The sequence below is a fragment of the Dromiciops gliroides genome, chromosome 1 (genome assembly GCF_019393635.1).
Source record: "Dromiciops gliroides isolate mDroGli1 chromosome 1, mDroGli1.pri, whole genome shotgun sequence".
NCBI lineage: Eukaryota > Metazoa > Chordata > Mammalia > Microbiotheria > Microbiotheriidae > Dromiciops > Dromiciops gliroides.
Window position 1 is genome coordinate 132,694,224 of NC_057861.1, and position 13,975 is coordinate 132,708,198.

General features: G+C 35.2%; 1 protein-coding gene across 11 annotated transcripts in view; it reads right to left on the bottom strand.

Moving 5' to 3' along the window:
- Nucleotides 1-13,975, bottom strand: part of OXR1 (oxidation resistance 1) — a 585,179-nt gene that overhangs the window by 24,835 nt on the left and 546,369 nt on the right. For 9 of the 11 annotated variants that reach the window (XM_044002996.1, XM_044002901.1, XM_044003208.1 and 6 more), the window contains one exon: nt 9,590-9,746. In XM_044002996.1, coding sequence (XP_043858931.1) covers nt 9,590-9,746 — 157 coding nt within the window. Of the gene's footprint in view, nt 1-806; nt 1,008-9,589; nt 9,747-13,975 lie in introns of those variants that run through there. The other 2 variants (XM_044003366.1, XM_044003417.1) reach the window with 2 other exon arrangements.

Consider the following 13,975-nt stretch of genomic DNA (forward strand, 5'->3'; position numbering starts at 1 on the left):
TTCAACAAAAGCTAAAACTAGAATATAGCTTTCTCCAACCATTCAGATTTATTAGCTTTAACTATTCTAAGTATTTATTTCAGTTCTATTAGCATACGATTTCTAATGATGACCTTTTGAATTAAAAAAAGCATTTCCTGTGTTATTAAAATTCTATCACAAAATAATTTAAAATTTCTCTAGTTCGAGCATTTATAGTAGGCTTTTTTAAAAGTTCATTAACAAATATAAAATTTTGAAAGAAAACGGAATTTTATACAACAATTTCTTGTTCTTAGGAATTCTAACCTTATTCTACTCATAATTTCTTTAAACATTCAAACTACACAAATTATACTGTATTCTATTAGACTAATAATTACCCTGGGCTATGATGATACATAAAGTTATTATCCTTAAAATATGTTATGGTTCCAAATATGAATAAACAAATTAATGCATTCTTTTAAAAAATAAAATTCTGAACATTTAAAGAGTTTAACTGAAAATTAAAAAAAAAAAAACATTTTAAAAGTACCACTAAAACCAATCAGAGCAGAAATTCAGATTTGGTTTTTTTCCTATTTGCAGACCAGTTTAAACAGTTACATTTACAAAATAAAAATTGTATGATGTGAATCATTACATTTTAGCAGATATAAGAATGTAACAGCATTATTTGATAGCATATTTTAAAGTTATTATGAAATTCAACATTTTCTAAGCATTACCTATGCTCAAACTTTCAGAAAATGTGGCTCATTTTCACCATATTACCACAAGAAAGCAAGCTAATATAAAAATCAAAATGCTTGATTGAAATTTACCAGACTGTATTTATGATTAATTGATTGGTGTCTTCTTCCCTTCTTTCCATACCAGAGGCGAGACATTTCCCTTTAAAGGCAAACTAAGTTAAATTACATGACAGCTGTTGTTAAAAGCTTTCTCTCAATCCAAGAAAAATTCCCCAAACAAGAACACCACTACAGTGACAAAACAGTCTGCTACACACAAAGGCTTGACTGACAAGACAAAGAGCTAATCAGTAAGTCACATCCCAGCCAAGCTAATCCTGAGTGGTGATTGTATAACTGGGGAGGGAGGGGATGACCATGCTTAAGTTTGGTTGCACAGTACCATATGTTCAAAGAAAGGGCTAAAAAGTTTAAAGAGACAGAGCATTTATTTCCAAATAGAGTATATGATAAACTTTCTAAAGGTTTCTATTTAGAACTTTCAACATTCTTCAAAGAATAATTTTTAAAAAAAACTTAAAAAGCATATACATAAAAATGTTATGTTCTACTTGTATATTTTTAAGCATACCAGTAAATCTGTTATAGTTACACTTGAGATAGGAAACCACACATATTTTGTTTTGTTTTACAAGACCATACCCTATGAGGAACTCCCTTAACTGATGCAAATTAGCACCTGCTCTGTAATTTTTACTCAGTTCTTACAGTATGTCAGACAAAGAAACTGAAATGATTTATAGACATCTCTCCCTAAAAGACCTTAAAAACCTACTCACAAATACATATAAATTCAAAGTTTTGCAATTTCTAAGAATCTGAAGGGTTTTTTTAGCCAACTTTGGTCTCTCAAAATATTTTTTATTTTTCATAAGGCATTTTCTAATCTCATTTAAGTCATGTGAAATCCACAAAGAATTGAGAAATCTCTGACACTATTCTACTTACTCAAAATCCAGCTGCAGAAAATGTTAAGTACTTAACAGAATTTTTGGCTAATCAAGTAGGCCTTAGAGTCAATATTTTCTAGCAGAGAAAGCAAAATGTTTTGAGCTTCCTAAGGGTTATTACAAACGATTCATGAATTGTCATAGCACTATGAATAAAACTTATTGATCAAAATAAACTAGACCTATGAAAACTGTGGGTGCCAGGCATTAATAATTTCTAAAGAGCACCCCTCCTGAATATTTTGATATAGAATTAATAATTTTAACAATATTTAACACTAAAAGTCAGGTTAAATGGGACAAAATATAATAAAGCTAGCTAAGACAGTAAAATAGGACAAAATAAAATAAAAAGGAGAATCCCTTTCTCTTAATCTAACTATATCTAAGGTTTTTCTCATATTCCTTGAATTAGAAAAGCTCAAGAACCAATGAGTCAAAAAAAAAATCTAAAAGCAAAATGAGTAAATCTGATCAAGATTTTATGATAGGATAGTCATATAAACACAATTTTCAGCTACACTTTAAAAACTCTAATCAGTAAAGGTGACTAGCCAAAGTTACGCCTCACCCCACATTGGCTTGTAACTTAATCTTTTTTTTTAATGTGTGTATTCATTTTGTTAACTAATTCTCAATTACATGTAAAAAATTTACATTCATTTAAAAGTTTTTAGTTCCAAATTCTCTCACCTACCCCCTGCACCCTCTGAGAAGGCAAGCAATATGATATTAATTACACTTAACTTTATGGGTGAAGTCATGTAAAACATTTCCATATTAGTCATGTTGTAAAAGAAAATATGCATGCACACAAAAACCCCATGAAAAATAAAGTTAAAAAAAAAGTATGCTTTAATCTGTATTCAAGAGTTTATCACACCAAAAAACCAAAACAAAACAAAATACAGGGGCAGCTAGGTGTGCAGTGGATAGAGCACCGGCCCTGGATTTAGGAGGACCTGAGTTCAAATCAGACCTCAGACACTTGACACTTACTAGCTGTGTGACCCTGGACAAGTCACTTAACCCCAATTAGCTCACCAAAACCAAAACCAAAAACACAGAGTTCATCAGTTCTCTCTCAGGAGATGGATCAGCATTTTTCATCACAGGTCCTTTGGAACTGTCATAGGCAAAGTAGTCAAGATTTTAAATCAACAGGAAATATACAAAGATCCACAGCCTTAGTGATTCTATTCTAAGGTGCTAAGTACATATATTTAAGCTTTAAAGTCCAAATGAGTTTGCAGTAAACCCGAAACTTTGTGAAAAATCAACTTTCCCCCATAATTTTGCAATAGTAAACTAAATCAATAAAACACCACTTTATTAGGTACCTACTATGTGTCAGGCACCAGCATTACAAAGAAAAAAATCTTGCCCTTAAAGCACATAGGCTAATTCTAACACACACATATATAAGTACATGACAAACACGTATCTCCCCCTCTCCCCCCGCCCCACCGCACAGAATTAGGGTAACCAAGAAAAGCTTCATGCAGGGTGGCCCTTGAGGTAAGACAAGAAGAAAACCTGGGATTTTGAAATGTGTAAGTGAGGAACGCAATCCAGGCCTGAGGGATAGCCAGTGAAAAGGTACATGGGGAGGGAGAGAGAGTATCATGTCTGAAGAACACCAAGTAGGCTGGTAGAGAGGGAAATAAAGTATTAGAAGGGGGGCGGCTAGGTGGCACAGTGGATAAAGCACCGGCCCTGGATTCAGGAGTACCTGAGTTCAAATCCGGCCTCAGACACTTAACGCTTACTAGCTGTGTGACCCTGGGCAAGTCACTTAACCCCCACTGCCCCGCAAAAAAAAAAAAAAAAAGTATTAGAAGGCTAGAAAGGCAAGATGAGGCCAGATTATGAAGAACTTAAAATTCCAGAGGAGTTTTGATTTGATCCTGCACATGATAACGGATGATATATTCAGACTTACACTTTAGCAAAATCATACTGGCAGCTGTGTGAAAGACAGATTTGAATAGGAAGAGATTTGAGGCAGGGAACCCAATTAGGAGTCTACTGTATTAGTCCAAAAGAGAAGAGGTAATTAAGAGTGTGAGCTAGGATGGTGGTTACATGAATAGAGAGAGGGAAACAGATATAAGAGATGCTATGGAGATAGAAGTTAAATTTGGGAACTGAGAGATTATGTGGGGTGAGAGCAAGAAATCAAAGATTTTATACCAACTGTTTGAACCTCAGTGACTAGAAGGATGATGGTACCATCAAGAGAAGTAGAAGTTTGAAAGATGGAAGGATTTAGAGAAATGATAATGAGTTCTGTTTTGGACATGCCAATAGTATACACCCAATTCAAAATGTCCACTACAGTTTGAGTTCCTATAATTGAAGCTTAGGTAGATTTGGGAGTCAAATACACAGAGAAGATAACAACCCCTCAGGGTTGAGGAGGTCACTAAGTGAAAGTATAGAGAGAAAAGAGTCAAGGACGAAGCTTTGGAAGAAATCCACATTTAGTGGACATGATCTGGATGATGATCAAGCAAAAGAGACTGGAAAGGAATCTTCCTTCCCAGTGTATGGTACACTTTAGTCCCTTCTTCTAATGAAAAGGTTGAGCCTGGTGGTTTGAGTTTGTGAGGTATGAGTATTATTTAGGCTAAAGTCAAGTGGGTGTCCACATTAGTTTGGGCACCAGTATTACGATGCCCTAGGTGCTCCAGACCACCAGATTGCCTAAGGAGGGGTAAATGAGCTCAGGTCTGAAAAACAGAGCAAAGTCAACCTTCAGTGTCAATGAGTATTGGCATCAGAGCTGCGAGTGGCTGCTGTACTTCTCATCTAACACAGAGCAAGAAAGACAGGAGGAGGAAAAGAATTGGAAAGACTGAGGAAAAAGTGAAAGGTCCTGAGTATAGATAGTTTTCAAAGAAGTATGGATGAGAAAAAGAGAATGTAAGGTGATAGCCAGCCAGTGTCTACATGGGTGTGTTTCAAGGACTCTTGTTGTTTTGAGAGCAGCAAGGAAGGCAAAAGACGACAGGGAAAGATCAAAAATCATAGAGAAGGGGCAGCTAGGTAGTACAGTAGATAAGGTACTGGCTCTGGATTCAGGAGGACCTGAGTTCAAATCCGGCCTCAGGCACTTGACACTTACTAGCTGTGTGACCCTGAGCAAGTCACTTAACCCTCATTGCCCCACAAAAAACAAAAACAAAACAAAACAAAAATCAAAGAGAAGGGTGAATACCAGAGAGGACAGAACCAAGAATACATGCAGAGCAGCTGGACTTAGTGAAGAAAAGGAGTATCAACCCATTAAACCAGACTAGAGGATGAAGTAGTGGTGTTGTGAGATATGGAAATGAACCTCAGGGTGAAAAGCCTTGATATTCTTGGCAAAGAATCAGGTAAGCTACTAAGATGATAAAGTGAAGGAAAAGGGTGCTTTAGGAAGTTGGAGGAGAGAAAAGTTTAAGAACAATGCCTGTGATGAATAGGAGAACCAGGGAGGAGTGCAAGGATTATTTTGTAGCAATGAGGGTGAGCTTTGATAAGATTAGATAAATTCTCTCACCCTGACCTATTTTCAAAATCATTTGTTTTTTCCAGTGGGTTATTTCACATTTTCTTCTATTTTTTCATTCTTTTGACTTTTTTTTTTGGTTCTTTTCTTGAAGTCTTATGGAGTTATTAGCTTCTACCTGCCCAATTCTAATTTTTAAAGAATTATTTTCTTCAGTAGATTTTTGTGTCTCTTTTATCATTTGCCAATTTTGTTTTTTAAGGTGTTATTTTATCCAGTATTTTTTTTTTGGTACTTCTTTTACCAAGCTGTTGACTTTCTTTTAATAATTTTCTTGTATCACTCTCATTTTTCCCAATTTTTTTTCCTCTCTATATCACTCTTATTTGATTTTTTAAATCTTTTTGTACTCTTATGGGATTTCTTGTTGAGTTTATGCCCAATTTGCATTTTTCCCCTTTGAGGCTTTCCTTCTAGATGCTTTATCATAGTTTTCTTTTGAGTTTGTATCTTGATCTTCCCTCTCATGACAGTAACTTTTTATGGCCAGGTTTTGTTATAGTTTCCTCATTTCCCTAGACTATATCTTTTACTTTTCACTTTATGTTCAAGTGGGGCTCTGCTCCTGAGGTAGAATGGGCACTGTCCCAGGCCTAAGGTTTTTTGTGCTGTTTTCATAACTAGTCCTGAGCACATGTATATTTTTGGTGCTTCAAAGGTGGTATGATTTAGGGAGAAGTGTGTTCACTGCTTTCCTGGCCTATGCTCTGGCCTTTAGCAAAGACAGGACCTTGTTTCCCTGTGGCCATAAGTGCCTCAATGCCTCTTGGCCCTGGAATTGTGACCAGTTCCCTTATTCACTGGAGCCACAAGCACTAGTACTCCTTTCTGCCTTGGAACTGAGACTAGGGCCTCTACTCCCTTGTGAGAGACCACAAGCTCTCTTCTCCACCCTGGAACTGTGACCTGGGCCCTTGTTCCTCTTTGCCTCCAAGTGCTAGTGTTATGCCATGGAATTGAAACCTAGAAATGTGTATGGGCAATGCAACTGGGACTGAACCCAGAGACTACAATGGGTCACAGAGTTACTAAATCTCAGTTTTTAGAGACCTCAGAGGTCAATGAAGTTATCCCATTCCTGAATAGGAATCCCATCTACAACAACTATGACAAGTGGTCATCTGGACAGCATTTGATTACACTATGATGTGTAATCTACCAACTTCTGAGGTAAGCCCATTCCAATTTTGACCAGTTCTAATTGTTAGGAAGATTCCCCTCATAATAAGCCAAAACATATCTCCTTGTAAATCACTGAGTTAGGGGGATATCTGCCCCAACCATGTGAAGGCTTTCTCCAGTGAAATGGGCAGATAAAAACAATTTGTTTCAATAGCCATGAAGGTAGCTGAACGAGTAGCTGCTAGGGCACACTTACAGCTTGGCTAGACATCGAAGACATCAAGGTCATCTACTGAATCCCGGGCCATTGCCAGTTGTCTTGACTTTTGTCCTGACACTGGACTTTCATGACTCAGGAAGAGAGAGGGTGAGGATGATGACACCATGCACCTCTGCCTCACTTAAATCCAACTCACATGCAAGTCGAGACATCATCCCATGATATCACTAGTCCTCTTCAAAAATGAAGGACAGGGGGCAGCTAGGTGGCGCAGTGGATAGAGCACCGGCCCTGGAGTCAGGAAGACCTGAGTTCAAATCCAACTTCAGACACTTGACACTTACTAGCTGTGTGACCCTGGGCAAGTCACTTAAACCCAATTGCCACACACACACACAAAGGACAAACAACAACAAGTGGCAGATGGGACTAAAGTCAAAAGGGCAAGGAAGTATCTATTTCAGTCAGATTTCTATCACAAATGCTTAAATATTATTTTATATTTTATATATAATATAATATATATTTAAAATATATATATTTTATATATAATATAATATATATTTAAAATATATATATTTTAAATATTATTTTATATTTGATATTTTGTCACTTGAAGAAAGAGGAAACTTCAATTAATCTGAAAAACTTATTAGATTTTAGAGATCACAGCTAGAATTTTAGGCTGTACATGAATAAGGGAATTACATGACCACATAATGCACAAAGTGAAGGCTCCTACAATAGTCCAGGCAAGTGATACTAGAAAACTGTACTAGGGAAGCAGGAATAGAGAAGAAGCTAGGGTTAAAGAGGTATTGTGAGGTGGAAGACAGGGCTCAGTAATAGCCTGGATATGCAATATAAGGGAAGGAGAAGAGTCCAAAAGAAACCAACAGATGTGATTTGGAACAAGGCATAATGGTACAGTGGAAAAAACAAGAACAAGTCACTTTTTCATGACTTTATGACTAGAGTTGCTACCACTTCTTGTCATTTTGATTTTGGTATAAATTCAAATAGTAGTCTTGCCATAGCATGGGTATTCAACAAATATTTATTAAATTTAACTGACTCTAGTTTACTCTTTTGTTTTTTTGTTTTGTTTTGTTTTGTGGTTTGTTTTTTTTTTTTGGGGGGGGGGGGGTGTTACAGGACAATGAGGGTTAAGTGACTGGCCCAGCATCACAAAGCTAGTAAGTATCAAGTGTCTGAGGCCGGATTTGAGCTCAGGTCCTCCTGACTCCAGGGCTGGTGCTCTATCCACTGCGCAACCTAGTTGCCCCATCTAGTTTATTCTTGCTAGTGGCAGGAAATATAGGGAGACAAAATTGGGAGATACTACACAACCTCTGCCCTCCAGATAAAAGTGAAATAAAATACTAAATGATTTCAAAAAATTATGAAGGGGCAGCTAGGTGGCGCAGTGGATAGAGCACCGGCCTTGGAGTCAGGAGTACCTGAGTTCAAATCTGGCCTCAGACACTTAACACTTACTAGCTGTGTGACCCTGGGGCAAGTCACTTAACCCCAATTGGCTCACTAAAAATTAAAAAAATTAAAAAATTAACAAGATTATGAGACCTAAAAATTGACAAATGCACTGAAAATGAAGAATAATTTTGGATCATCTTAAATCTCTCCTCACCTCCTGCCGATTCCTCCCATGTACTTTCAAAACATTTTTGTCTCTTCTCCACTCAAATTCATGCCTTCTTTACATTCCTATGTTCTGCACAAACTTATTTACCTACTCTTCTGGACAGGACAAAAAAACTGCTTCAAAATGAACATAATTAATCAGTAAGTTAAAGTCTATGACACCTGAAGGCAATCACTGCCTTTTTTGGGGGAAAAGAACCTTTAAAAAAATGTTAACTAATTACAAATATGATGAACATTTACCACACTTCATGATGGAGTTTCCTACTTGATATTTATGATGCATACAACAGAAATATTCTCAAGATTAGTGATTTTAAATGAAAGAGCAAGTACAAAAATATATGCACATATGGTGATTAGATGAAGTGTAAAATACAAACATCAACACATAACACATATCCAGGCACTAAAATACACGAGAGATAATGGGTTTTGACCACACATTTTATTACCACATTTTAGTATCTGCTGTATATTTTCTAATGCAGCAAGCAATGAGAGATTAGTCCAGGCAACAAAACAATAAAAAACTATCATCCAATAATAGTAAAAAGGTTTCTATTAGTCCATCAATAGTCAATAATAATCAATTCAAAATATTCACACTGGTAATTCTGATTCTTAAGATTAACTTTGTATAATATATTTCCTTAATAATTATGAGCGTGAGACTCTTATTTCCCATAGGCGAGTCAGGTATTTAGTATATGTGATCTTGATTAATGATAAGTTACCTTACAGATAGGGGCAACAAAATCTTCAAACAACACATTTTTTACTCCATATAAAGAAACTGCTTTGTAAATAATTTTTTGATGACTTGTCAAAATTTCTAACTATTTCACTCTTTCATATCAGTATGTTAGATTTAATTGACTTAAAAGGAAGGTTAGTTAATAAATTGAATGGTTATGTTAAGTGCTAGCCATTCTCTCTGTATCCTTAGCACCTCGCATACTGCCAGAGTAAATATTTAATAATTGCTTGTTGAAAAAATGATTGGAATACATCATTATTAGAAATCGAGTTCATTAAGAGATAAAACCACAATTGGTATAATAAAGTAGTCGATGTTCTCACCCTCCCCCCCCCCAATATGGAATATCCTCAAATTCAGTAAGCAATTTAAGTACTACACTGTTGTTCATGAGGCCGGGGGAAACCAAACCAAACCAAGAAAAAGGGTATTAAATTAACTTACTCATTAAACACATATACGATAATAGTAAACATAACATTTTTAAAGCTAAAATATTTGATAAATTCAGTTGAACTTCCACTGCTTTATAGCCATGGAAAGTCAAATAGTTGATTAAAGTGTCTTAAAATATTTCCTTACCTCCCACTCTCTGGCTGCAGCTTCAGAATCATCAGTAGTTTCAGGCTCTTCAATTTTCTTTACTACAATAAATCCTGGTTCTCTAGTAAATTCACCAGTATCTTCTGCATATGTTTCTGGACTCCACTGAATGAAGAATGCATATAAATGATCTGTCCTATTAAGTTAAGCACAATAGATACTGGTGTCATTAGCAATTACATCAACCTCTGAGACATGAAAATTTTCTAGGTGTGTAACATAAATTGAAATTCAATCAGCAGGACAGCTAGGTGGCACAGTGGATAGAACACCAGTCCTGGAGTCAGGAGGACCTGAGTTCAAATCCAGCCTCAGACACTTGACACTTAATAGCTATGTGACCTTGGCAAGTTACTTAACCCCAATTGCCTCACCAAAAAAAAAAAAGAAAAGAAAAAGAAAAAAAGAAAAAAGAAAGAAATACAATCAGCAAGGGTAACTAGGTAGCCCTGGAGTCAGGAAGACCTGAGTTCAAATCCAGCCTCAGACACTTAGTTGTGTGACCCTGGGCAAGTCACTTAAACCCCAACTGCCTTAAAAAAAAAAAAAAGCAACCTGCATGGCTAAAAGTTAAAAATAACTGAAACAAAGTTTTACATGCTTAAGGCACTGTGAAAAGAGTGCTAGATAATGTCAGACGATGTCATTTCACCTTTTTGGGCCTCGGTTTTCTCATATGTTAAAATAAAAGGGAAAAAAATAAATAAATAAAAGGGAGGGGGAACAACTTATCTAATGTCTCTTTCAACTCTAACCTTCTATCATGTTCTAAGTCTGTAAGGCACTGAAATCAATCTAAATAAATCTCAGACATCCATTAACTGCCAACAGCATGTGAAGCCCCCTCTACAGAATTTCCTGACAGTTTGGTCTCTAAACTACAAGTATTAAATGAAGTATATGATGCCTATAAACTTTTGTGACTACCTCTGTATATGCTCACTTCCTCTATTCCAGGCGTGCTGGTGAGAGAGTATGAACTACACAGTGATTCATAAAGGCAATCTTTAAGACCAGACTGTCATATAATCAAGGAAGCATATGAGTTAATCTGCCAAAATCAATGCCCTAAAATGACAAATACTGGAGGAGATGTGGGAAAACAGATACATTATTGCACTTTTGGTGGAACAATGAAATAAGTCCAGCCCTACAAAAAGCAATTTGGAAGTATGCCCCCCAAAAAACTTTAACTGTGTATATCTTTTTACCCAGAGATTGCATCATTTGGTCAATACTCCAAAGAAATTAAAAACAAGGAAAAGGCCCCTGTATCTACAGAAAATATTAATAGAAACTCTCTTTTGTGCTGGCAAGGAATATGGATACTAAGGATACACCTATCAATAGGGTAATGGCTGAACAACATATGGTATATGAAAGTGACAGACTATTCTTAAACTTTAACAAATGATGAAGGAAATGGTTTCACAGAAGCCCAGAAGACTTGAATAAATGGATACAAAGTGAAGTAAACAGAACCAGTAGTAAAGAAAAACAACTCTGAAAGACTTTGGAATTCTGATCAACACAAAGAATAACCATAATTCCAAAGGACTACTAATAGCAAAACATGCAATCAGCATCCAAATAGAGAGGAGAGGGATTTGGAGTACAGATTAAGGCCTATTTAGTTTCTTTGGGGCATATGGCAGGCAGATATGGCCAATATTTAAAATCTTTTTTTAAATTACAAAACAACTTAAAAATTTTACTATATCATGTCTGTATAGGTTTTATTTTCTCTATGTTTCCTATATCTGTTTGTATAGGTTTTATTTTCCTTGCTTTCACAACTGAGGAAAGAGAGGAGGTGAAAGTGGGGGTAGGAAATTCTGACCTTAAATTGGAAAAGTTTTTTTTTAAGTTGATAACCTGGGAACTTAAATTCATTTTAACACTGACCATATGAAGACAAATTTATGCAAGAATTCCTATCTGATTATGAATGATTCTTTTTATTTTTTATTGTTTTGAATTAATGAGCCTATCTATTAACGTTTGATAAATGAGAGAAAATTGAAAATGTTAGTTACAATAACATTACTATTTAGAAAATATACCAGTAAATCTTTCAAAGATATATTTTCATATACTATGCTTTTCTTTGTGGAAAACATAACACAATATTGGCAGCACATTTATTTTAAAATTAGTTTCAATATTGATTTGATGGGTTGAATAGATTAACAAGTGAGATAAGTACAGTTTGAGGTACGATCTATGACCAGGAAAACAAGCTGCTTTTTTTTTCCTTTGTGAAAAGTCATATAACCTGTTTGGAAATTAAGCCTGTGAGCATTAATTCTCCAACCAACTACCAAGTTATACACATAAATGCAATGTTTTAAAAGCCATCATTTATGGTCTTTTAGAAAAAATGTAAAATTAAAGCTGATATAGTAACCTTTAAAAATCAAAGAATCTAAAGACATACATGGCATTTTGATTCAAGAATTAATTTAGGAGCGGCTAGGTGGCGCAGTGGATAAAGCACCAGCCCTGGATTCAGGAGTACCTGAGTTCAAATCAGACCTCAGACACTTAACACTTACTAGCTGTGTGACCCTGGGCAAGTCACTTAACCCCAATTGCCTCACTAAAAAAAAAAAAAAAGAATTAATTTAATCTATTATCAAAATCTATACTTTTTTGAGAAGGTGGAAACCTTTAATAAAAATGAAGTTTGAGGATTAGCTACTGATTTTAATTATACATGTTATCATTGATCATAATTATTTAACATACCAGGTGATATCAATCAACTGACTAGTGTCTGGTAATAGTAAACAAATCCATATGATGTTAGTAGTTGTGTTCTGGACCCAAAATTTTGCATTTTGTATTTAAATTCTTAGTGGTAGCTATTAATATTATCAAAATGGTATTCAAAAATACCAATTCATCACAATTATATTCAATTATCACTTTGTGATGCTAATGACCTCTAAGTAAGGTACTAGTTAAATGTGCTATTTCTAGATGAACATTAGTTAATATTTAAACACTTAAAATGTAAATTCTAGGCTGAAATGGAAAAGGCAATTTCAAAATAAGTAAAATGAATGGCTTTTAAACTAAAAAGGTAGGGTTTTTTCTACTTTAAAAATGGAAGAATCTATAACATGCATGAATGTTTTCATATACAACCAAAGGCCAGAAAAAGCATTGTATATGAAACTTTGAATATATTGCTCAAAGTAAGTCATATTTATAGATCTATGTATGCATGCATGTATATAAATAAAATTTAACATGAAAGGACCTACTACTGCCTTTGCTTGTTTCTGTGCTCTTCTAAATTTCCTTCTGCTTTGTGTGTGTGTGTGTATTTTAAAAATGCTTTACTGATATACTATCACTAGCCTCCACTATCACCCGGAAACAATCACCCCCATTCCCAAAACACTTTTCCTTATAACAAAGAAATACTGTCATGTAAAGCCAATTTGGTTACTTTAATTCTTGACTTTTTGATCTGCAAATATCCATTTCATTTAAGTTATCAATTTTACTGGCATATGATTAGATACAAGTATCTAACACTGCAATGCCAAAGAATTATATCATGTAGTGACGTAGAAACACAGAAATAAATAAAAGTCTGGTTCAGCAACTTGTAGACAATTGCTAAAACTATTAAAGTACTTATAAAAGAAGAAATCATGGCATAGGATTTAAAGGACATATCCATTGTAGATTTGGATGAAGGGGAATGGTTTGTGTTTAGATCAAACAATAATATTGTTATACATCATAAAAAAAGCTATTAGCAAAAATAATACTCTAAACAAAGATGTCAAGAGAGAGATATTTTTCCTAGTCACATTTTCTTCTTTTGTTTTGTATCCCTTACCAGCACAGGTCAGAGTAGTCACATACATGAGCTATGTAAAAATGAAGGTTTACAAATATTAATTTGAGTCAGAGGACCTGGATTCAATTCCTTTGCTCTGCTACTTACTCTATGTTGTTCATTCATCTTTCAGTTGTATTCAACAATATGAGACCCCATTTGGGGTTTTCTTGGCAAAGACACTGAAGGGGTTTGCTATTTCCTTCTCCAGTTCATTTTACAAATGAGGAAACTGAAGCAAGCAGGGTTAAGTGACTAGCCCAGGGTCACACAGCTAGCAACTGTCTGAGGATGGATTTGAACTCAGGAAGAGGAATCTTCCTGATTCCCAGCCCAATGCTTAATCCACTGTCCCCCCTAGCTTCCTCTACTTACTACGTGAGTGAATGACAAATCACTTACACTCTCTAGGCCTTTTCCCTCCTCAGTAAAATGACAGAGTTGGGTTCTATCTGGGCCTTTTCCAGTTTCAATTCTATATGATATGATAAATAGGAACCACAGATAAA